This window comes from Podarcis muralis, chromosome 1 (genome assembly GCF_964188315.1).
Source record: "Podarcis muralis chromosome 1, rPodMur119.hap1.1, whole genome shotgun sequence".
NCBI classification, from domain to species: Eukaryota; Metazoa; Chordata; class Lepidosauria; order Squamata; family Lacertidae; genus Podarcis; species Podarcis muralis.
The window spans coordinates 22,531,899-22,556,164 of record NC_135655.1 but is presented as its reverse complement, the minus strand read 5'-3'; the positions used below and the strand labels follow the sequence as shown (position 1 = coordinate 22,556,164).

The 24,266-nt window shown below is 44.2% G+C and overlaps 3 protein-coding genes across 5 annotated transcripts in view; 2 read left to right on the top strand and 1 right to left on the bottom strand.

The window, feature by feature from the left end:
* The window catches only part of SLC24A4 (solute carrier family 24 member 4), a 103,887-nt gene extending 96,624 nt beyond the window's left edge, over positions 1-7,263 (top strand). For both annotated transcript variants that reach the window (XM_028717339.2, XM_028717330.2), the window contains exons 14-17: positions 83-197; positions 1,518-1,630; positions 2,971-3,036; positions 3,793-7,263. In XM_028717339.2, coding sequence (XP_028573172.1) covers positions 83-197; positions 1,518-1,630; positions 2,971-3,036; positions 3,793-3,945 — 447 coding nt within the window. In that variant the 3' untranslated portion in view covers positions 3,946-7,263. The remainder of the gene's footprint in view (positions 1-82; positions 198-1,517; positions 1,631-2,970; positions 3,037-3,792) is intronic.
* Positions 1-24,266, bottom strand: part of LGMN (legumain) — a 248,047-nt gene that overhangs the window by 104,098 nt on the left and 119,683 nt on the right. The gene's annotated exons all lie outside the window — the stretch shown is intronic.
* Positions 21,708-24,266, top strand: part of RIN3 (Ras and Rab interactor 3) — a 76,586-nt gene continuing 74,027 nt past the window's right edge. The window contains exon 1 of one of the 2 annotated variants that reach the window (XM_077924600.1): positions 21,708-22,333. In XM_077924600.1, coding sequence (XP_077780726.1) covers positions 22,302-22,333 — 32 coding nt within the window. In that variant the 5' untranslated portion in view covers positions 21,708-22,301. The remainder of the gene's footprint in view (positions 22,334-24,266) is intronic. The other variant, XM_028717298.2, reaches the window with a different exon arrangement.

Here is a 24,266-nt window from a genome sequence, read left to right as displayed (position 1 = left end):
GTGAGTCACAATTCTTTTCGTGAACGCCCAAAAAGAGGCTTCTCTATTGTTTTCAACTCCTGTGTTTTCCTTTGTCGCGTAGGTTACGGTGATTGGTTACACTCTGGGGATTCCTGATGTTATCATGGGCATTACCTTCCTAGCTGCAGGAACCAGTGTGCCAGACTGTATGGCCAGTTTAATAGTAGCAAGACAAGGTATGGTCTGCATCGGTTTCAGGGAAATGGGGCGCGTGTTCTTGACACATTCAAGCAATTCTCTTGTGTGTGATATACACAAATGGGTTTGACCCTGTTTGAAAAGCAATGTGCGGCTAAAATAGGGTTGCAATGGTTAATCACTTAGATTAATCAAATAAATGCTTTTCATTAACTAAATAGGTGCTCTTGATTAATTGGGTAGCAGGTATATGCATACACGTGAGGAAAAGGACAGAATACCTCGTTTAAGATGTTGCTGGACACCTGCAGTTTTGTAGAAGTTAAAAATTACTGGTTCTGTTATGCATATGCATTTTTTAAACCAGTTTTTATAAGGTACCCCCCCTTTCATATAAGATCTCTGCTGCTATGCACGTATTAGATCATCTAGAAAGAAAGGGGGGATTTCATGTCATACTAAAACAAATGTTCGGTCAGTGCAACATTTCTGCTTGCCTGCCAGAATATCCTCCTCTTTCCTCCCCTTGTGTGCTGTTCTTGGGGGGGTTCTCTCAGAAGATGATTCTCCAGATGTTGTTGAGCTGCATCTCCCATCATCCCTATTAACCAATGATGCATGGGGGTGCTGGGAGCTGGAGTTCAACAACATCTGGAGGGCCACAGGTTTCCCATTTCTGATTGGATTTGTACTGGTCAAGGGAAGCAATCAGTGGAGAGCCCTAGAATCCATGCTGAAGTTTTTACTCCAACCTCAGAGTTAATGTGGCATATCTTAAATCAACTTTTTGACCTTTAACTGGGTCTCTTCTGGCAATTATGAAACAAATTTGAATCATCAGTCAAGAAAATAATTACAGGTGAAATAAAAAGTACTAGCTATTAGGATTAAGTGAATGTCACTGTATTATGCTACATGACTAAGGTGCCAAGGGTGTCACATAATCCTCCAAGATATAGTCTTTGCATACCTTAGGACTACAAATATACTATGGTTTTGAACTAGTCCAGATGGCATGGGACTTATTCCCACACTATGAGCCATGAAGACTATTGTTTTCTAAACCTGGTGAGAATTCTCAGAGAGATCCATGGCCAGCACACAAACCTATAGTCCCCAAGGCCACGACAGCTAAGCCCATCTAACCCTTGGTTGATAACGAGAGTTACTGTATCAGTCATTGGGGGGCGGGCGTGTCAAATGTACCAGGAGAAAACCATAAAAATAAAACACGCAAGAATGGTGATAAGCTTATTGTCTAAACATGACTTGTCCTCTCTACTTCTTGCTTGGTTGTAAAGACAGTCGTTGCATGAATCAATGTGCTTGTTTTAATTGTGAATTTTTTCCCTTTTCAGGCTTAGGTGACATGGCAGTTTCCAATACAATTGGCAGCAATGTGTTTGACATTCTGGTGGGCCTCGGAGTGCCATGGGGCTTGCAGACGATGGTGGTTAATTACGGCTCATTTGTACGTATACAAACTTAGACATTCCTCATTAAACGTCTTGTTTCAGAAGCAGATACAGTTGAAAGACGGTTATCTGGGCACTGCTTAGCTGAAATTCCTAGGTGTTCAAATTCGCTGTGTGTTCAGTCCTCCAAAAATTCAGACACACACACACACACACACACACACACACACGAGAGAGAGAGAGAGAGAGAGAGAGAGAGAGAAAGAAAGAAAGAAAGAAAGAAAGAAAGAAAGAGAGAAAACGCTGTACATAGATTCCATAATTTGATTTCTCCAACCCAGATCTTTCTTGACCAAGTAGTTTGATCCCCAGCTATGACACCACTATAATTTGGGGAGTTGGGCCTTGCAAGGCAGGGGTGGAGAACCACTGGCCCTCCAGTTGTTGTTGTTGTACAACTTACATCATTGTCCCTGACAGTTGGCCATGAAGGGCCTTGATTAAGTAGCCCTGCTGGCAGGTGAAAAAATTGGCCACTTTTTCTCACTTCACATGGGCCAGCTGCCCAACTGGAAGTAGTGACTTGATTGTTGTAAACTCCACAGTTACAATACATGTCCAATGAGTTCAGCCACACGTAAAGCAGCAAGACACCCCAGAAGCCTCCCCAATAATACAGAGGCATATATAGTGTCCTTCTGTTTATCATGGGTACCCAGCAATAGGCCGTGGAACGGCCAGTGGGCTGTGCCTGGCCTAAGGCACTGTGTAGCTCAATATTTTGGGTGGTTGTTGAAGCTTCCCCAGCTGCTACTGGTTTCTCATTTATTAGTCTTCAGCTCCTGGTTTGATAGGATTGCTCCCTCTGCTGTTGCCAAAGATATAGCCTTATCCTCTCCTCACTTTTCCCAGTCAAAAGCACAGAGAGATCAGTGGCGGAGTTTGGGCTCTGAAATTTCAGCAGCGCCCTGTGCTATGCTAAAATTTGGCACCCCTCCTTTGCCTCTCACGCTCCATTCTACATCTTTGTTGTGGCACCCCCTGCAGCACTGGTGCCAAGTGTGGCAGAGGCAGTCCTGCTACCCTAAAACCACCTCTGCAGAGATGCATTACACCCCAGGTTCCTGTTGGGAGCTAATTTTTGTTGTGGAAAAAAATGTCTGATCACTGCTTCTCTCTGGTTCTTTAATCAGATCCTTTTCCGCTGATGTCCATAGCACAGTCCCCACTGACTTCAAATGAGCAGAAAATTTCCTCTGTTTATACAGAACTAAACCTCGTTCATTATTTTTGCACGCACCATGTTACATAGAAAACAGCAATTTGCTAGTTAGTGGGTCCTTGAGGTACAGTGGCATAGTTTTCAGCTGCATTTTTCTCCTTCTGATTTTCATAGGTCAAAATAAACAGCAAAGGTCTAGTCTATTCTGTCGTCCTTCTCCTGGGATCTGTAGCTCTTACTGTAAGTGTGTATTGTATTAGTCATTCTCTGCATCCAGTCAGTTTCATGTGGTACAGCTATATAATTTGAATGTGATGCCAGAAGCCAGGTTCTCCAGAGAACTTCACAATTCGTGTATTTTTAGATGCCAAAGCTTCATTGAAATCCATGAAATCTCAAGAGGTATATTTCCTTTATATTTTAGGTAACACTAAAGAAAGCTGAGAATCTCTCCTGACTAGAGCAACATGCTGTCATGTTTCAAGGCTGTCATTCAGTTAAATAAATCCTAATTGATTGATCACATGAATTGTAGTTAGTCAATTAAATTTCCAGACATGTTTTAATTTAAGATAAATAATGGTTCTGAAGTGATGATGATGATGATATACTTCCTTTGGGTTTTATCCAACATTGGGGCTTCATGCAGAATCTGTATCATGGGCTGGGTATTGACCAAGGTCCACACCACAACAGGTGACCCCCCCCAAGCCCTATCTCTCTGCATATCCTCCTCCTCTGCCGCCGCTTTTGTACCCTTTTATGCGAGTGAGCATTGGACAAGATGCTCCCCTTCTGCTCCCACCCTGCTGTTTGTGTACTGCAAAGCTTCACTCAGAAACCCCTGACATTCTCTCATCCGCTACTGGTGTGTGGGGGGTAAAAATCCTCATGACATCAGAATGCATGGATGCCAGTTTCCTTGTGCAGTGATTGAAATACAAATTTAGAAAGGTCCTCCAATACTTGTTTAACTCATGCATCATATTCTTGCAGGTTGGCGGGATCCATATAAACAAATGGAAACTTGACAAGAAACTGGGCATCTACGTGCTCGTCCTTTACGCCGTTTTCTTGTGCTTCTCGATACTGATAGAGTTTAACGTCTTCACTTTTGTCAACTTTCCAATGTGCCGAGAAGATGACTGAAAGAAACCGCCCTCGGATGTCATCTGTATCGTTGTGCTATAAATGACAGGAGACATTTTACATTTCTACCTGCTTCTTATCCAAAATCTCAGTGTCTTTCCTGCTTCATCACCTTACAGGCACTTTTCCTCTACTTGGAAGGAAAGCAGATGCTTCTTTGAATAACAAGCTCAAGGCAACCAAAGCATTTCCCTCTTGCTCCTCTTTGCTGTGGATCTCAAGCAAAACTTGCAAAAGCCCAGTGGTATCCTGTTTCAGGCTCATTTAGGCAGTCAACCATCCATCAACATTCATATGAAGCTTGTTGCGGGCAGGGGGTGGGGGACATACCTTCCTTTGGCTTTCCAAATAAGAGGAAAGAGAAAGGGTCGAGATTTTATCTTGGGTCCTTGGAAGCATCTTGGCCATGGCCTCTAATGGACTTACTATGGCATGCACTGCTAAGGACCTCCTATTTGCCCCCCCCCCTTTCAAGTGCTCTGTTTATAGAGAACTTTCACTGACGCTGAGGAGTCATTGGTGGTGTTCGGTAGTACTTTGTCACCCTGTTTTTACTTTTTTATTTTATTTTTTTAAAGAAAGGTGTGAAAGATACAGCAACAGTAAGAGAAGGAAATGGATAATATACAGCACTACTGATGATGTACTCTGAAAATCTTGGTACCTAAAATGGGGCTGTCCATACTTGAAAATAGCAACAACACATTGTCCTGCAATCAGTGAGGAACAATTGCAAATATCAAGCTTGACTATACATGGAATATTAAGCTTACAAGTCAAAATGTTGTGCCAGCACCAGTAATCCCTAATTTTAGAGGAAAACTGAAAACTTAAATCCTGGGTGCTCAGTCACTAATTGTGAAGGTAATCATCTGAAGAAGAAGAAGAAGAAAGTCAGTCTAATCCACATGCCTTCCAGGTCTTCATAGGTGCACTGTGGATTTGGAGGTCTTTAACATATTCGTAATAGATGTAGCTGCTCTAAAAGTTGTTGCACAACCCCTGGTTTGTTGTTGTTCTGCTGTTGGGGCTCGTCTCCACCGTCCTGAAGGTGGACTGAAATTTCAGCTGCGTCTCTTTAAGTGCCCAGTGGAAATGGCCGTGCAATCGCTTTGCCACATGCTCAAGCCTTTCTTTTTCAAACAGGCTCGTGTTTTAGCAAAAGGTTTTGGGGGGGACTGGGCAGTAGGATCACGGTAAAAGAGCTGTTACCCTGCTTTGAAAAACTGGGACCTGAGCACACAGTGAAATAATTGTGGGGCACTGCATGGTGTGCGCAGGTATACATTATTATTCATGCCCTGCACATTTGAACCCACTTTTGGGCACAGCCTGCGCCTGCTTTGTTAGCACTGTGATCATTATCGGCTAAGATTGGCGAGACTAATTGATGCCCTGTATCTGTTGAGTTAGGCAAGCAGCACCACAGTCCCAGTCCAGTGAAAAAACTGAGAAACATTGGTGGAGGTGTGTGATATCAATTGAGAACCCTTAAATCCAAGCACATGGGCAGTTTCAAGGAGGAAAGCAAGGGTCCCAGCTATTTACCTGCTTGATTGCTTTGCTGCCATCTACTGCTCCGCACTTTGCAGACTAAATTCTCTCTCACCAAGGCCGCATCTGCACCATACCTTTTAAACACTCTTATGCCACTTTAACAGCATGACTTTCCCCCTCCCAATTTTTTTTGGGGGGGGACTGTAGCTTGTTCAGAGTCTTGAGAATTGTGATGCCCCTATTCTTCACAAAGGGTTACAATTCCCACAGTTCCCTGGGCAGTGAGATGCAGTGGCGGAGGAAGGCGGGTGCGGTGGGGGCGGGCCACCCCAGGTGTCACCACTGGGGGGGAGTGACAAAATGTCGGGCGGCACTCACCGCAGGGCCTGCAGTGCTCCCAAGCCATGCATCGCTCCTGGGAGAGACGCGGTGGCTTGGGCACGCGCAGGCTCTGCTCTGCCCAAACTGTCCACCCGCTGCCCCCCCCAGCTGTAGGGCGGCTGAGTGGGAGGAGGCAGGCATACCGTGGTGTGCCCCACCCCTATGGGTGGCTTGCCCCGCCCCTGGGCACGCCGCCCCAGGCACCCAAGAGGCTTCCTCTGCCGCTGGTGAGATGAACTGTTAAACTACCCTGGGAATTGTAGCTCTATGAAGGGAACCTAGGGCTTATAAGAACACCCAGCACCCTTAAAAAAAGAGTTCCCAGAATTCTTTGGGGGAAAGTATGACTGTTTAAAGTAGTACAATAGTGCTTTGAATGTATGCTGCCAATATGGCCCAAGTGCACTCTGAGAATTTATATTAGCTCAATCTGCATCCAAGAGGTGTTTGTTTGTTTGTTTGTTTGTTTGTTTTGCAAATCATGACTGACTTGGCAGTGGAGTTAAGAATCATAGCCCCCTAGAACCACAACCTGGTTTCCATTTCTCACCAGCACAGATCACAAATGAAATAAGTGTAAGGTTGTTGGGTTTTTGTTTTTCATAGGGGAGGATGTGACCAAGAGTAGAATACCTCTTTCAGCCTGTATTTGCTCTTCTTGTATAAGCAAGGAGATGCACACCTCCAGCATGTTGAGGTGCACTGCTTGTACCCGCATCTAGAGCTTGTGTCTAGATGGTGTAAGGGAAACGCAAAAGGCCCCACTTTAGACCTTTAAGGAGAAGCACAAAACACGAAGCGCAAGCCGCTTATACATAGGAATGTCGGAAGCTGCCTTATACTGAGCCAGGCCATTGCTCCATCTAGCTCAGTGTTGTCTACACCAGGCATAGGCAAACTCAGCCCTCCAGATGTTTTGGAACTACAACTCCCATGATCCCTAACTAACAGGACCAGTGATCAGGGATGATGGGAGTTGTAGTCCCAAAAACATATGGAGGGCCGAGTTTGCCTGTGCCTGGTCTACACTGACTGGCAGCAGCTCTCCAGGATTTCAGACAGGGATCTCTCCCAGCTCTTCCCAGAGCTGCCAGGGGGTTTGAACCTGGGGCCTTATGCATGTAAGATAGCAGTGCTCTGCTACTGAGCCACAGCACCTCCTGATTACATCTGGGGTGGTTCACCTTGGCTACATGGAATGCTGAAACGCTGATCCCACCAAGATTCGCCCCCAAAACATTTAATATTTTAATTACCATTCCTTGACTCCAAAATAACGAAAAGTTACGCTGGTAAATGCAGTTTCTACAGAAGCACAAGTTATCTTTATAAATAGCTTTTTTATTTTTTTTAATGTACATTACTAAATAAAATATATTGGATAGCTAAAAGATTTTGTGAATTAAAGGAAAAAAAATTAAATATATTTTTTCATGCTCAGCTATTTGGCAGAATTCCTTCACTAATTGTATCAGTGACAGAATACTATATACAGTACCCCATGGCAGGAGGCAAGCAGGGCTTCTCACAAGGGACTTTTAAACTGCTTGAATTATTACACACAGATCTTTGGTGGTGCCACTAACCCTCCTGCTGTCTATCAGTCTCACTGTTCACAACTCAAGTCTTTTTGCACTGTAAAGGTCCACACAACAACCCCCACCCCCACTAAATAGAATACTCTTTTCCCTTTCACCCATCCATTTTAGCCCATGCTGGCCCAATTCACAATGACCTTAGAGGATCTTCTGGAAAGGAAGGAAAGAAAAAATTATGCATTAAAAGCCTGCCCTCAAATTTCAGTGTACAACTCCATGGGAAAGTAGAATAGTGTGTTCCACATAGAGCCTTTCTGCTCACAGGAAGCATTTTGAAATGCATCAAGATTGCAATGCACATTTAAATCTCCCCCCCCCCCTTCCATTTCCCTCTCTTACAGGCTAGTTCTCCTGGGCGTGTTTCATCACCTGGTGTACATCAGGTGTGAGTGAACCATCAGGGATAGAACTTCCATAATGCTTCTCCTTAGACACAAGATTTCTCAAGGCAATTGAATCTCACAGGGCTGTTTCACACATTACACAGAGGCAAGCCTGGGTTTGCCAAAGTGTTGTACACTCAGCAGAGTCCTGGCCCTCTGCTGAGCGTATGATAGAAAACATATTTGCACACATGTAGCTTGTGTAGTATCCTAAATGTGTTTCCATGCATTCACAGGTGATTTTCAGCGGGTCCCCTAAAAATGTGTGAGCTGGCTCAGCATCCAAGCATTCAGTTATCAGGTTACGTGCATGCATGTCTGAATCAGCCCACATCCATACAAGCGGCAGGAAGAAGCTTAAAGGCCCTGCTAGTGCCGCTTGTGGAAAAGTCTGCTGTAGGCCGTCTCCTGCACGTATGAATCACTCAAATTGCACAGAACTGCTGATCCCTTTCAATGCAAATATGTGCACAGGAAATTCATTATACTGTACTGGGAAGTGTGCTGTAAATATGAATTATTATTTTCAAACAGATCACTTCATTTTTAATTGGTATGAGGAATTCATTGCTCATTTTGAACCTTAGTTTTATGCAAAGGGAGAAACGTACTACTTAATCTTCTTTTGTCTTTCATGATGAATATCAGTATTGACCTAAGCTGGCAAGCGAATCCCAAGAATCAGCTTCAGCTGCCCCTAGTGCATCAGAAAAGTTGAAACAGCCTGTACCCTATACTTGGCACATGAGGGTGTGTGTTTAGAGATGCCATACTCTGCACCATATACCTGGGGGATGTGGGTACAGCCAAATGCTTGTGTGTCCTTTTCTGCCTCTAGAACAGGGTTTCCCAAACTTGGGTCTCCAGCTGTTTTTGGACTACAACTCCCATCATCCCTAGCTAGCAGGACCAGTGGCCAGGGATGATGGGAGTTGTAGTCCAAAAACAGCTGGAGACCCAAATTTGGGAAACTCTGCTCTAGAGCCAACGAACAACCCTTTACATGCTGCTTAAAGTAGCGTCTTGCCGTCCTCTGCCCTTGTGCCCCATCCCAATGGGACCATGGCAAAAAATAAGTGGAAGAGCAACACTGATTCTGCAATGATTGCCACTGGGATGGTGCTCTTGTGCTAGAGCAAGGGAACAAGATGTCCCCGCAAGCTGACAGTATGCTCATGCTGCTGCCTAACTGTGGGCGCTTATCGGATGAGGCTTTTAAGTCTCTGATTGGATTAGCCCGTCCAAAGGATACCAATAGGATAAGGAAGGTTTGCTTATATGTTAGGTAGGCCTGATCTGTATAGGACAACCTTGAAGCATTCAGGTGTCTTTGAGTTATGGCACCAGAGGGAACATCTGTATAATATATAAGCCAGAGTACATGCTAGAAGCACTTTCTTCCTATTCTAGGAATGCCATAATCTAAGGTAAGACCCAGAAGTAAAGGCAAATGATTCAGGAAGAGGCATTATGTTATTGTACTGTTCCCTCATCACCCCAGAAAAGGAATGGTCTATATATGCCTAATAATTTCCTTCCCTTTTGCCCAAGAGACAAAAACTCCAGCCACAGGTCTCATTTCATGGCAGACTGGAAATTGCCTGCACTTTAAAGGAGTCCGGATTTGGATTCCAAAACCCCACAACCCCGAAATCCTGAATTTTGTTCAGTTTGTTATTTTTATTGCTGGTTATTTTTCAACAGAATGATACTTATACTCTCACCCTGATAAAAGATTTATTCTATGTGGTATTTGATTATACTGCATTATGTACACACACACAAATACATGATCTGACAAAAATGCATATTGGATGGCAATGGTTATTTATGTTGAAGAGTCCCATAATGTAGTTAATCCATATGCAAAACCCATAGAATTAAAGCCATGCAAACAAAGTGAGTCTCCTATCTCCCAAGATTTCTTACATTCTTTTTGGAGGGGGAGGGGGGAGGATTTCTTAAGCTGGTCTCAAACTTGTGCCTTGAATTTGCTCCTGAAACAGATTCACTCGTGTGGTCTGAAGAGAATACAACTACTAATGTATTTTGGGGTGCAGGGCAGGGGGAATTCCAAACGTTACTGGAATTCCAGTAATGATGCGTTTAAGCTGTGTTTATCGGGGGAAGCTGAGTAAGTTTTAGATTGACAGTATGAAATGTATTGCACGGCTCCTGAAGTGGAGGAAAGAAAAGGCTCTCTACTCTGATACCAAAGTGGCCAATAGATTAAACATGAAAATATTTCTTTATTTGGGAATGTATGCTGCAAAAAAGAGAGAGAGTACAAGATAGATGAATTTTGCCATAAAGCACTGAATTCCCCAAAAGCTGATACTGTGTTAGTTTTATTATGTTAGCTGCCCTGAGCCCTGCTTCAGCCAGGAAGGGCGGGGTACAAATAAAATATTATTATTATTATTCACAAACCAGCAGTACACAGGTGTCTTATACACTATGAGCCACTGAACTAGCAAATGTATATGACAATTCACACGACTGCTACCCCAGTACACTCCCACAATCCCTGACACTTTGTGAGCAGTCCCAGGAAGTTGCACTGGTACTGTACAGTTTCTCAGTGCAGCTAGCAACTATTAGTAGTAGCAGTGACAATATACAAAATGGTTGTGTGGCAAAAGGAAGGGTATGCTTATCTGTGCAGCATTCAAAAGGCATTTTTAGGCTTCATGTTCTAGAATCTAGGAACATGACTGTAGCTTTGAGTGTTTGTTTCACAGCTCGTCAAAGCACACAGCCCTTCCAGCTTCATTTATTTATTTTGGAGGGCGAGTTATGAACAGGAGGGGGGCGGAAAGGGGCTTGCATATTCTTAGGAAGGAAGGGAAGTGTTGCCCTCACTCTGAATTGGCTTTTATGACATCATAATGTCACCACATTTGATTGGCTCTGTGGCATCATGCAGTGCAGCCCTTAGCTGGCCAGGTCATGCTTCCAAGTAGATGGAGACTAAATAAAATAATATAAAAGACAACAGAGAAGCAGACTGCAGAAACTAGCAGTTGCCCTCAAGCAGCAAATAAGTTGAAAAAGGAGGTGGTTTTGATAACATATTGGTTCCCACTCACCCCAAAAAGTCTCTTTTCATGGGCCAACCTTTTTGATATGCAAGTACTTGAATGTTTAGTTAAATGTTGTGGTTTGAGACCTACTTAGGAAGCTAACTATGATCCTAAACTCTTTATTTAGTAGTAAATCCTATAAATTGAATTGAGATTTACAACACAACCCTATGCATGCTTTATTCTAAAGTAACTTCAATGGGGTTTAATCCCTGGTAAGTGGGCTTAGAACTTCAGCTCAGAATCCATGCCAGCGTACTTAGGATAGCAGCCTGTTACTTGCTTTTGTCACAATTTATATAGCCTTTCTATATCAGACTATATACTGCTCTTTCTCCACTTCTGAACTGATCCATCTTACCCTGTTTTTACTCTGTCTTAAATGAAAAACGAGTCCTGTGCAGGTCTGTGAGTCATACTAAATATTCCATGGGACAGAAGCAAGTCCCATTATCTTCAATAGAGCTTACTTCCTAGCCCAATAAGCACGTTTAGGATTACAGTTGATTAAATATGAAAGTGCTGCTACATTCACTGGGGTGTGAGATGCTTATAGGACTGAGTTCCTCTAAAAGATCTTTGATAGCTAAATGCTTGATAAACCACAGAGGACAGGAAAACTGGATGCAAAGCAGTTCCTTGCTGTACCTTTCTCGGAGACTTGAAAGTGGTTTAAAAGAGGGATCATGGCTTGCAGTGTGTCTTCTGACTTCTGCGCCCAGTAAGCAGGTTTTGCCTCATTTGGGGTTTGTTTTTTGTTCTTTAAAAGTCGTGCAAAACTTGCTTATTTATTTATTTGGGGGTTTATATATCCCGCCTTTCATACTAACCTCAAGGCAGCTAACTCCTCCAAAAATCATACACCATACATTGACCAGCAGTGAAAGTGGGACACAATAAATTTGGGTGTGCAATAAGGGGCGGTAAAGCAGTGCTCTCTCTCAAACCACTTTCAATTCTCTTTCAAAAACTATTGCGTTTCCAGCTTTCTGCAGCTCTCTCAAAAGAGCACGGCAGAGTAGAATGTAGTATGGCTGTTGGGTTTTCGTTTTTTGCAATGTCCCTGATCCTGCAGTGGGAATCTGCACTTCAAACCTTACTAAGAGGGAGCACTACTAACTGAATAAATGCTGCAGGACCAGGGTTTGGTTTTGTGGTTCTGGGTTGTTTGGGTGGTTTTTTTTGTTTTTCTTTTTTAATTGTATGCAAGAGCTAGTTTTGTGTTTATTTTTATGACTTTGTGATGATCCGAACTCTGATGTTGGGTTGCAAGTCAGCCTGGAAGACTGTCTACCTGAGTCTTCCCCTTGGATCAGCATTTTATCCTTCGTGTCATTCACTCTTAATCATCATTGTGCCAAGTTTATTTTCTTTTTATATGATTTCTTACATCCACTGCAGATACAACAAAATAAGTAGCTAGTTTTTCAACAGTGGATTTTTGTTGTTGTTTGGTCAATTTTAAAACATAAAGACACAGGAAAGGGTTCCAAATTATAATTATTTTCCTTAGGTCGTTTTTATACTGAAAAGTGTACAGAAAGTTGCATTCACCTCACCAAATACTGTTGTGAATGTAGAAATTGGCGCTCCAGCTCTCTCTCTTTCAGTTTCCACGACCTTCTGTCCTTTTCCATCTAAAGGCTCTTTCTTATGATTTAAATGTTAAAGATTAGGTTGTTCCAACAGAACTTTTGTTTAGGTCATTGTTAACATTGCCTAAGCGCTGAAGTTAATGCAGGAAATAAAAACTCCAATGTAATTTTAAAGCAAATTATGAATAACGTTTGTACCTGTGTGAAACCAAAGATTTTTGCCATTAAAATTGCAGCACCTTAAAAGTTCAAAATTGTATAGTAGAAGGCCCCTTTGCTCCTTGGTATTCAAACCATCCCAAGCTGTATGATTCCCCCTTTCAGTTAGGGCAAACTAGTGTTTGGTAGGGTTTAGAAATCTGCTCTTCTGTTATCCTACACCAGTAGTTTGCTATTTGTGCCATTTACTTGAACAGAGCAAGCAACTCCTGTCTAATGAACTAGGAAACCATTGCCCTGCAAATAGAGGACCATGTCAAAACCTTCCCTAAAAGGGCTGATTAGATCAGTCTTTAGTGTTTATATCAGGCTTTCTCAACCTAGTACCCTCCTCACGCTTTTGGACCACAACTCCCATCATCACAACTCCAATATCTGAGGGGCACCAGGTTGGAGAAAGACTGGTTTAGATGCTGTCACATTCATGGTTTCTTCTGCAGATACAAAGCAGTGGTTTTCAAACACAATACTATCAGGGAATCCTTTCTGCATTAACTTTTCTGGTAAAAAAAACCACACACAACAAAGTCCAGTGCATTGAGCGTTCTGGGGGTAGGGGAGTGTTTTGATGTGTATATATTGCTGTGTTGTGACTGAATGAAGTGCAACACCCAAGACTCCCATGCAGATGCACATTAAAGGGCAAGAAGGTGGATGTGATGGACAAACCCTTTCAGGAAAACATAGCTGCCGTTTTTGATCTTCCCTGATAATATTCCAAAGGAGCCCATGGTTTCTTGGAGCACTGTCAGAAAACCACTCCCCTAATGAGTAGAACCTGATTCACCACCAAATTTGGCAAGGCCTCTGGGTCATTGGTCTTGCAAAGGACACTTTTATGTGCACTACCTTTCATTTTATTTTTGTACTTTGCATGTTCTCCATGCTGCTGTCCTGAAATTCAAAGCACTTTCTGAAAGAAAATTGATTGTAACCGAGAGCTACTGTCATTTTCCTAACTCCTTTAATGAAAATTGCTAGCATGTTGTTTCTGTCTGTCTGTCTGTTGGCTTGTTTGTTCTGACGCCCACAGAAAGAATGTAGAACTCCTAAGGTCTGTCAACTCAAGATGCTTGAAAGGTGGATAGCTTCTGATATTCAGTAACCTTGAATTGTGGTGAAATCTGAAAGCATCAGAAGCTGACATGGCCAGACAGGCAAGGTCTTCAAATGAGACTATGCCCATCACCAGTCTTTGGATGATATCCAATATTAAGCATACTTGGAGTAAATTCAGTGGTTTCAGTGGCCCTACTCTGACTGAATACACATCACACTCCAGCGCCGGCCCAAGACATTTTGGCGCCTGAGGCAAACCACAAAATGGCTTCCACTCCCTGCCAGGGAAGAAGGGGTGAGCAAGGATCTGCATCAGGAACAAGGGGAGAATAAAAATCTACATTGGGATCTGCTGCCCCTGTGGATCCTGCCACCTGACGCCGGTCATCTCACCTTGCCTCATGGGTGGGCCGGCCCTGTCACACTCACTTTTCATTGCTACAAGATTATGGCCTTTATATTCATCAACTGTATGTGTCCCCCCCCCTTTTTTTTTAAAGCAAAAAGCAAAACCGTATATAGTTCTTCAGAAAACAGCAGTTTTGTTCCAAGTGGCTAAAACTCTTCAGCAAAGCTCTCCCTTTGTTGAGTGAGATGATTCAGGGACATTTCCGAGCACAGAACTAACTGCTGATCCATGTAGTTTTCTTTTCCCCTTCCATGTGCAACAGGTGTGTGCAGTGTGCATCCCACAATGGGGTATGGTGGTACCTCGTCTGAAAAAAAATATGAGATGCTTTTTATAGTGCTGCTCAGAGAATGGAAAGTGACAACTTTGTAAACTGTAAATTACACAGAATCTATTTATCATGTTATTTATTTTTTCAATGACTGTGACCTTATGCACTGTGAATGCTTTTGTGATATGGGGGTTCTTTGTACAGATCTGTATGTCATTATAAAGAAAATTCCAAACGTGATAATTTGTTACATAATATTGGCATGACCTTTGATTATTTTTATCGTGAAAAGGAGGGGGAAAACAATAGTTAATATGAAATGAAGATTTATATTTAAAATAAACCTAGCAGTCAGTATTGTAAGGCACTATATATATATATGTATAACAACACATGTACACTGTCAATAAAATATATAAGGATAACAAGAGAGTGGCAGTGATGTTTTCCCCAGGAAAAGTGTGTCCAGGCATCAGGAATGAACACTCTCCTATTTAGGGCTGCATTCAAGTTGTAACTTGTTCCTTATATGTGCTCTAAATTGTGTTTCTCGGATTCCTACAAAAGCTGGAAATAATTTTGAAGACAGCTGCAAGACTTAAAGGGTTACATGGAAAATATTCCTATATGCAAAGCTGTTTTCAACATGAAGAACAAGAAATTGGCAGCAGCCTTTCCTGCTACTTGCCACCTCACCCTTTTAGCTGGAGGTGTTGCGATTGAACATAGACCTTCTGCATTCAGAGCACATGCTCTACCACTGAGCTGTGCCCCCCTCCCCATTACAATCTAGAGCTGAGGTTCCCAGCGTGGCACTCTTGTGCCATCTCAACACCCTCTGACACCCAGCTTGTTGATGCTGGAGCTGAAAGGAGCCCCAACAGAAATGCAAGGGATCTGGAGAGATGGTCCATAGATTCTTAAACAGGCTGGATTGTATGACATAATAAGCCACTAGGTCAGCTGAGCAAAATATAAATTCAGGACATTCTTCACACAGGTGTGTGTGTGTGTGTCAGAGAAGGGAGAGGGGGAGTGAGAGATCCTGCCTTTTATTTCTGCTTGGGGAAAGGTTAGCATTTGTGTGTACACTGATCATTAAAGGCTCTGTATTGAGAGACAGCCCCATTCCAATGTGCAAAATCACTCAGCCAACAGTTTGACTCAGCAGGCTTCACTGGCCAGTTATGTAATGCGGGTTTGTGCTATAACGGGCTTGTAATCTGCAGATTAACAGCACAGGAGCCCACAACAGCTCATCCAGCGTCCTTATGCAGCCTGCAGATGATATATAGCAGCTCACAGACAGAGGGGGGGGTGGGGAAGTATTACGATTATGCAATCCACACATCAGTTGAGGGCACTTTAGTAAAAGCCAGTCTTGTCCTATCTTTTCCCTTTGGCACTTGTTAAAGTTCATGAACGTTACTGAAACTCGTCATTTGGAAAGAGATTGTGCAAAAATGTTTTTTAAAATAGATATGCTATGCATGGTGGGTAAAAAAATGCCCACCATTGCACTGTGCAAGTGAAGAATTAACTAGTTTTCTCTACTTCTCAAGCTAGTTTACGGATAATCTTAAAACAATTGAAGCAATAAACAGTAGCCCTGAAAAATCACATCAAATTAGAAAATAAAAGCCAATAGACACAGAATAAAAAACAATACAGATGGTATTTAAAGTCAGGGGAGGGGAGATAAAAACAAAAACAAAAAACCTTTGCCGGGTGCCAAAGAGCGGATGCTGTCAGTTCGTTCAAAGTCTGATGAATGTACAAATTGCTTGTGTGTGTTGTACACATTCACCAGGCGACACATATTAAACCCAGCTCACCTGTATGCACACAGATACACGCACGGACACCATTTTAGACCTCATGATTTCAGAGAAAAATTGAGGTAAGTGACAGGCGGCTTGTTAAATTGCGAGAGGCAAGAGAAACTGAATAAAACTCTTGCTAGGTTTTTTTTATTAGCAATAAGACGAGGTGCAGCCCCTCTTCTGAAGCCTGATGGAATCAGTTGGAAGTGTGCAAGGCAAGCAAATCGATGCAAATCTGCCTTGGTTGTGATCCAAACTTGCACGCAACTAGTTTCATGTATACAAAGGGACCGTGTGGTTGCACTTCTTGAACAGCAGCTCCTGCCATTCATGTCATATGTCCAAACCCCTTCTGAAAGTGGGAGGGAAGAGCTGGCTGTGCCATTAAGCTTCATCTGCCCTCCTGAATGTTGCTGAGATGGAAAGCAGAACCAGATCAGAGTCTGGTGATGCAGTCCCCCTGAAATGCCACCAGAGTGCTGGAGCCCCTCTCTGATTGTTAACCAAGTCAGCCACAGAAGGGGAAGGAACAGCATTTCAGGAGGGAGAACAAAAGGAGTTTTTGAGGGAGTTAGGGCTTGATTTAAGGGGAGAGATAGGGAGTAGGATGGGATTTGACTGAGGGAGAACTGGTTCTGAGTTGTTAAACATCCACACTGAGGAAACTATCCATAGCAAGAGGACAGAGCCCCAAAGCTTGGATAGGGGGACCGTGTTGAGGGCCTTGGAAAGGTAGGATGCAGCTGGCACTGTGGTCTAAACTACTGAGCCTCTTGGGCTTGCCAATCAGAAGGTCGGTGGTTTGAATCCGATCAAAGGTGGTGAACTCCTGTTCCTCTGTCCTAGCTTCTGCCAGCCTAGCAGTTGGAAAGCACACCAGTGCAAGCAGATAAATAGGTACCGCTGCGGCGGGAAGGTAAAGAGCGTTTCCATGCGCTCTGACATTGCATACAGCAGAAGCGGTTGAGCCATGCTGGCCACATGACCTGGAAAGCTATCTGTGGACAAATGCCGGTTCCCTTGGCCTGAAGCAAGATGAGTCCCACACCCCATAGTCATCTTTAACTGGACTTAACCATCCAGGGGTCTTTTACCTTTACCTTTTACCTCTGGGAAAGGTATACAGACAGGAGTGTTCTAGGAGGATTGTGACTGAACTGGGAGAGGTTGAACCTGTGGGTTTACAGGCTACCTGGGTCTCAGTATAGCCAGGAGGGGAGAGTTCTTCTAGGTCCAGAAGACTCCTGAATCAGTAGCAAGGGGTGAGGTGATGCCCTGGGTCTGTTATACCATTTGGAATACCTCAGATGTGGGATTGCTTAAAGATTGTGTAACTGAGGGAAAGTGCCCCTCGTGAACAAAGCTATTAATTGGTGAAGGAAGCTGTATGGTCTTAAAAGTATTTAACTGTATTTAACTAAGTAATAGAAACTGAAGTATAACAACTGATTTTGAGTAAAGAGAGGTAAAGAGAAGCTGTGACTGTAACACTGTGTTTAAGCCTGAGTCATCTTATAGTTAGTTAAAGTAAATAAGTTAACTTCTACCTGAAAGACCACATTTCCTGACCCACTTTGTTTCATAATCCCCCCCCTTTTTTTGTTTAATAAGCTTTTCCTGTTTGTTTGAACATTTTCTGCCTGAGACTATAATCATTTAAGTTTTCTCTCACACAAGTCCCCCACTAGACATCCCATGGTAAATTTGTAAAACCTCATGTTCACTGGTGCACATTGAGGTGTGTGCACTACAGTGGTACCTCGGGTTACATACACTTCAGGTTACAGACTCCACTAACCCAGAAATAATACCTTGGGTTAAGAACTTTGCTTCAGGATGAGAACAGAAATCATGCGGCGGCGGCACAGTGGCAACAAGAGGCCCCATTAGCTAAAGTGGTGCTTCAGGTTAAGAAGTTTCAGGTTAAGATCAGACCTCCAGAACGAATTAAGTTCTTAACCCGAGGTACCACTGTATATTGAATAGGGGGCAGTTAGCGGGGTGAGTCCGCCGCATTATTAATTGGTGATAAGCGGTTGGATCTGCTACAATTGCCTCCTGGCTGTCCCCCTAATGCTCATGAAGACATCTACATTAGTTCTTTACATCCAGGCCCTCGTGTATTCAGAGCAGGACAGGGCTTTTCTTGCCACAGAATTCAAATTCTGTTTGTGTGTGTGTGCTGCTCAGTGTCTCATACTCAGGCTGCGGAGGTGGGAGAAATTTGGCTCAGTCCACATTTTAAATCAAGCATACCCAATTTCCACTTCCCCAAACCATACACAAACTGAAACCCAGATATCCTTTGAAATTCACACTTCTTCAAATTTTGTGATGCCCTTTGCCAGTCAAATAACATATACAAAAATGTGTGTCAGAGACTGCCTCCCGGTCCTAGCTCACAGAAGACCAACGCTAGCCAGCAGAACTGTACAAAGTCTTTATTGAAGTTTAGTTCCCATTTTCAAACCCTAGCGTGCGTCTCTACGTCTCGACCCTAGACCAGCGAAGCCTCGTCTGAGTCTCCGCCCCCTGTACACCAGTTTAAGACTCTAGCCTTACTCCACCTTCTACGTTTCTCCTTCCGCCTCTGGGTCCTACTACCCCCCTGGGTGCCTTCCTTCCTGGACGCCTCGGAAGCGGACCCTTCGGACTCCTCCCCCTCTCTTCGGCGGGCTTTGGGACCCGGCTCCCTCTCCGGGCTGCTCATTGCGCCCCCCTCTTGTACATTTGAACTTGGCGCGCGCGCGCTGCCCCTGACCTTCCTTTTGACCGTTTCCTCGCTCTCTGATGCAGGCGTGGCTAACCCTGACTCATGTCCTTCCGCTGACGGAAAGCTGCCTGCTGCCGATGTTTGGGACTCCTCCCCCTTACTGCTCTCCGGTGGGGAAGCTGGTCCCGATTTCCAGCTGCTGCTCTCTGAGTCCCCTCTGGCCCCTCCTTCCTGGGGTGTTCCCTCTGGCAACCCCCTAGCTCTGACCACGGGAGCCCCTTTCTGTGAATCCTCTGATTCGCTGGAGAGACTTAGAGACCTCGGATGGCTATCATCGCTGACCTCTCCCTCGGATTCCTCTCCCTCGGTCTCTAATTCCTCCCTTTCCTGTCCCTCTGCTCCTGAACCCCTGACAATGTGTGTATTGGGGGAAAGGGTGTGTAAAAATGCAAGGGCAACGCGTTGGAGACGAGTCAGGTGACATTGCGATGTGGCCACAGAGATACCAGCGGTGGGGCAATTGTCTGGAGAAGCGTCCCCCCCCCAAAAAAAGTGTTGTTTTCTCCCTAAAAAAAAGCTGAATAACTTTGGCTCCCCCCTAAAAAAAGCACAACAACTTAGGGTTGCAAAAGTGGGAGTTTCTGCACCTCCCCCAGAAAATAAGCACTGGTCTCAGACTGTCTGTAATCCCATGGATGATCTTGAGGCTGCATTCCTTTGAGGGGTCAAACTCTGCAATCAGATCATTTGTGTGCTTTTATGACTTGGAAGAGTTGAGAAAATTTCTGCAGGTTCCAGCTTGCTGGTTCATGCTCGCCATCCTCACCTTCACACTCCCATTCTGAGTTTGATCCAGCCATTTCCTCCAGCTCTTCAGCAGTCAGTACCTGTTGGTCCTCAATTGGCGATTCCATTTCTTCCTGGATGAGCTCAACAAAGCCATCACTGCACTCTAATGAAGGCTGCTGGCCCTTTTCCCCTGCTCACCTACCCCCTTTCCCCCCATATGTGCCATTTTCTTGCCATTTTCTCTCCCCCCCCCCCCAGTGCATGCCATTTTTGCATCTTCTTTTCCCCTTGGTTGTGAGTTACCTGTATTCAGTGGGTCAGGTAAGAGTAGCAGAAGTCAGGCACATGCACGCACACACTAGCTAACAACTACAATTGCTGAGACATTCCCTCCATTGCACCAAGATCCAGCTCCATGACCTGCTGAATGTGAAGGACTTCAGATAACAGAAAGTAAAGGTGGTCTGAGGAAAAAAGCCTACATCAACCAGGCACCCTTCAGGTGTTGTTGGACTCCAATTACCATCAACCTCAGCCAAGGTGGCCAGTGGTGAGAGATGATGGGCATTGCAGTCCAACAATGTCTAAAGGGTGCTAGGTTGAGGAAGGCTGTTTTTGAACCATAACTGAATATTGGTGCCGAAGTTAAAACAGCAGAAGGCTTGACACAGCTGGATTGAGAAATCATAAAGGGCTGGTTGGTTGGTTGGTTAAGGGAGGGAGGGAGGGAGGTCAATACTGTAGCATGAAACATGCATTAGGGAAGCAACCTATGGTGATTTTAATCTGATGCTGCTACAGGTTTCTGTGTGGCTAATGTGGTATAATAATAATAATAATAATAATAATAATAATAATAATAATAATGGCCTTAATTGTATCTGGGTTAGAATAGTCACTGTTTTGTCTTTGTTTAAGCTGCATAATTATTGTCTAGCTTCCTACCAAGGATATGAAAAGCAAAGCAAAGAAAACTCAATCTCAGATGATGAACAAAAATGCAAAATTTGGTGTGAGTGCATAAATCTGCAAATTAATATGCAATATGTATAAATGGAAATATACAACTTTATTCTCTTCACAATCAATCAAATGTTCAAAGTGTCATCATTAGAAGTGTGCCAGGATATAATTGTACCAGAATCTCAGCTGGTATGACCAGCCAATTGCGATAAAAGCCAAGTGGGATATTTACAACTGAAGAAGACCCTTTTGGGGTTGAAATGTGTTTGGTTCGCAATAATATTAATAGTCACGTGACCCCAGGCTTTTTGAAGGGCTATTTAAATTCCAGTTTAAAGATAAAGAACCCTCAGGAGAGAGAGAGATTCAGTGGCCTTCAAGTTCCCCACCCAGAGATAACACAGGGAGAGCAGAAAAGACCTGGCCACAGTCTTCTCTGATGCCATGTATCTTTCTTTCTAAAGGATTTCAAAGCATTGCCACTATTTAATCTATATGTGTAAATTAGCATATGTAAGCATTCTGCAAACCTATCATGGACTCATAGAATTGTAGAGTTGGAAGGGACCATGTGGATCATCTAGTCCAACCCCCTGAAATGCAGGATTTTTGCGCAAACCCACCACCTTGAGATTAAGAGCCTCATGCTCCACCAACTGAGCTCTCCTACTTGCCCTCTTTTCCCCCCCTGGCCATGCATAAGCCATGTACCCTGCCACAGGTAGAGAGCAGGCGTGCTCTGTGATTTTTAACTGGCAACAAGTATATATATTAGGGCACTAATTCATGGAGTAGCAAGCCCAGAAGGACCTATTACTGCAGCGTTGTCAGAAAGTTGCGCCTCTCCCTGGCTTCTCGGGCCTCCATTCTCGCACGTCCTATGTAAACAGCGCGAAGGTTTCCAGACTCCATCTGGTTCCAGTTACTCACTCAAAACACAAATACACATGCCTCAGGAATTTGCAGATGGACACCACTGTACCGCGGCATGAAATGCTTCGCAGAGTTCACGGCCCTCTTTGCCACCGCCTCTCCTCCAGATGTACCTGCGGGGCTGAGGAAAACTGCGTCCCTCAGAGGCGGGCCAGGTACGAAGCCGGCGGTGAGGCGCGAGAGCGCAGGCCCGGCTTCCTAACTCTCTGAGCTAAAGTTCATGACTAAAAATGGGTTTGTAGGGCGGTGAGGGGGGGGTGGGAAGGAAGAAGAAGAAGAAATAAAACACCCTTGACCACCAAGGACAGCCTCTTCCTGAGAGCCCCTGTTCACACAAATACAGGAAGTAGAAAAGTAGCTCAAGGCAGAAACACCACTTGGAAAGGGATTCTCATTTCGGAGCCGCCCGTGTTTGGGAACTACTGTGGTGAAAGCTCGGCTTTCCTTCGCGTCGAATTCACCATCATTTGCATATATATATATTATTTTATTTTGATTTGATTTGCCGGGCGGGGGTGGGGGAGAAGGAGAAGGGCGTGGACGCTTTTTTGTGAGGAAATGCCAAGGTATAACTTTCTTCACAAGGGAGACCTCCAACGGTTCTGAAGCGAGAAGCGCCTCCGCGCGCTTCGCTGGGAGGATGACAACATCGCTGGGGAACCGGGCAGCTGGGTGAGTCCTGAAACTTTTAGCGGCGGTACTTTTTCCCTCCTGAAGTAAAACAGCCGCTCTCTTTCCACTCTCCCTCTTTGAGAAGAAACTTCTCTCCTCCCTTAAATCCGCTTGCAGGCTGCACGGGAAGCTATCAGCTGTGGCGCCACAATCACGATAATTCACAGCCTTTTTCCTTGGGTGAATGCTAATAATTGCCTCTTTGAAACAACAGGAGCTTTTCTTTTCTTTTCGCACGGGGTGCTGAGGGGGGAGAAGGAAATGAAAATACTCTGAGGAGGAGAGGGGAGGGGGGAACGAGCTGTTTCCATGCTGCCTGTCGTGCGTCTCTGGAAACATGGCAAATCTTTTCCATGAATCCTGAGGGGCAACAGACTTCGATTTCTCCCCCAGCTGTGTCACACAGATGTGGCTGAAAAGCAAAGAAGGGGGGGGGGCTTTCCTTCTTTTTGGCTTGCTCTGCTGCTGTCCCTTTGTCATCATCTCAGAACATGCAGATTAAGGCAGGTAATGCTTTATCCATCATGTCAGCTTCATGGTAATAATAATAATAATAATAATAATAATAATAATAATAATAATAATAATTTATTTATACCTCACCCTCCCCAGCCAGAGCCAGGCTCAGGGTGGCTAACACCAGTAAATAAAAAATAAAAACATAATAGGGGAAAAAATTAAAATACAGGTTAAAATGCAATTTAAAATGCAGCCTCATTTTAAAAGTAGCCCATAAATCAAAACCGTAAGGGGAGGGAAACAAAAGGGTCAGACTGAGTCCAAACCAAAGGCCAGGCAGAACAGCTCTGTCTTGCAGGCCCTGCGGAAAGATGTCAAGTCCTGCAAGATAAGCTTCACCTGTTTCTGCATGCCAGGCTGCCAGACATTTTGCTGCCTGAGAGGGACAATATGGTGCCGCCTCCTATTCCATGTGCAAATCCTGACTGGGCTGGCGATCGAACCTTCCTTCTACATTGGCAACAGGACAGCATCTTTTTCTGTAGCTGTAGGAGGAGGGCCTATTGGGGCAAGCACCCCAAAACAAGGAGCTTACTACCCCCCCCACTTGCCCACCCACATTTCCGAACTCCTTTCATTAACACATGCTGTTATTTTTTCTCTCTCATCTATAAAAAAAATACTTTGCCCCTTCTGTGCCTGCCCTGAATTTATTCCCCTGGTGCTGCCACTGCCAGGGTAGACCACACAACACACATCAACACCTCACGACTCCTATCCACCCTTCAGCATCTGCCACCCGAGGCAGCTGCCTTACTCTGCCTAATGGTAGGAACAAGAAAAACTGGCAACCCTAAAGAACAATTCGATACAGCATGATGCTAAGAGACAGAGAAACATGTGTGGTCCAGGAAATATAGACAGATAGAACAATGTAAGAGTTGCTACTCTGCATGCAAACATAGATTTTGATCTCCTGGAATATGTTATGCTCTATTTGAATGAGGGAGAAAGCAGTTACCTATTGGTTAGTAGCACCCACTCAACACACCCAGTCCCCTCCAGAGCAGTTTGGGCATCTCCTTAAAAAATGTATGTGAGTTGTTTTCGCTAGATGAATCATGAATATATATATATGCAAATAAACATACAAGTGCCACATTAAGGAGGAAATGTGGATACATTACAGCATGGGCAAAGCTGAGGCTGGACATGCATGTATCTAGGACAGCTTGGAAGGCCATGCTCACGCCATGGGTGAAGAACCTGCTGTGAGTGCCCTTAAAATCATGGGTAACTTTTTACCTTTCCAGGAAATTTTGGGCAACTCCCTTTGCTTCATTCTGGGGTTTCTAGGGCTGGCCCAGCTGAGTTTCCCTCCATGGGTTTTGCTGTAGTGGCACATAAGCAGTGAAGCCCCTGCTGTTGTGCAGCTTGTTTTTTTGCGCTCCTTGTAAGAGGTGCCCCAGCAGGA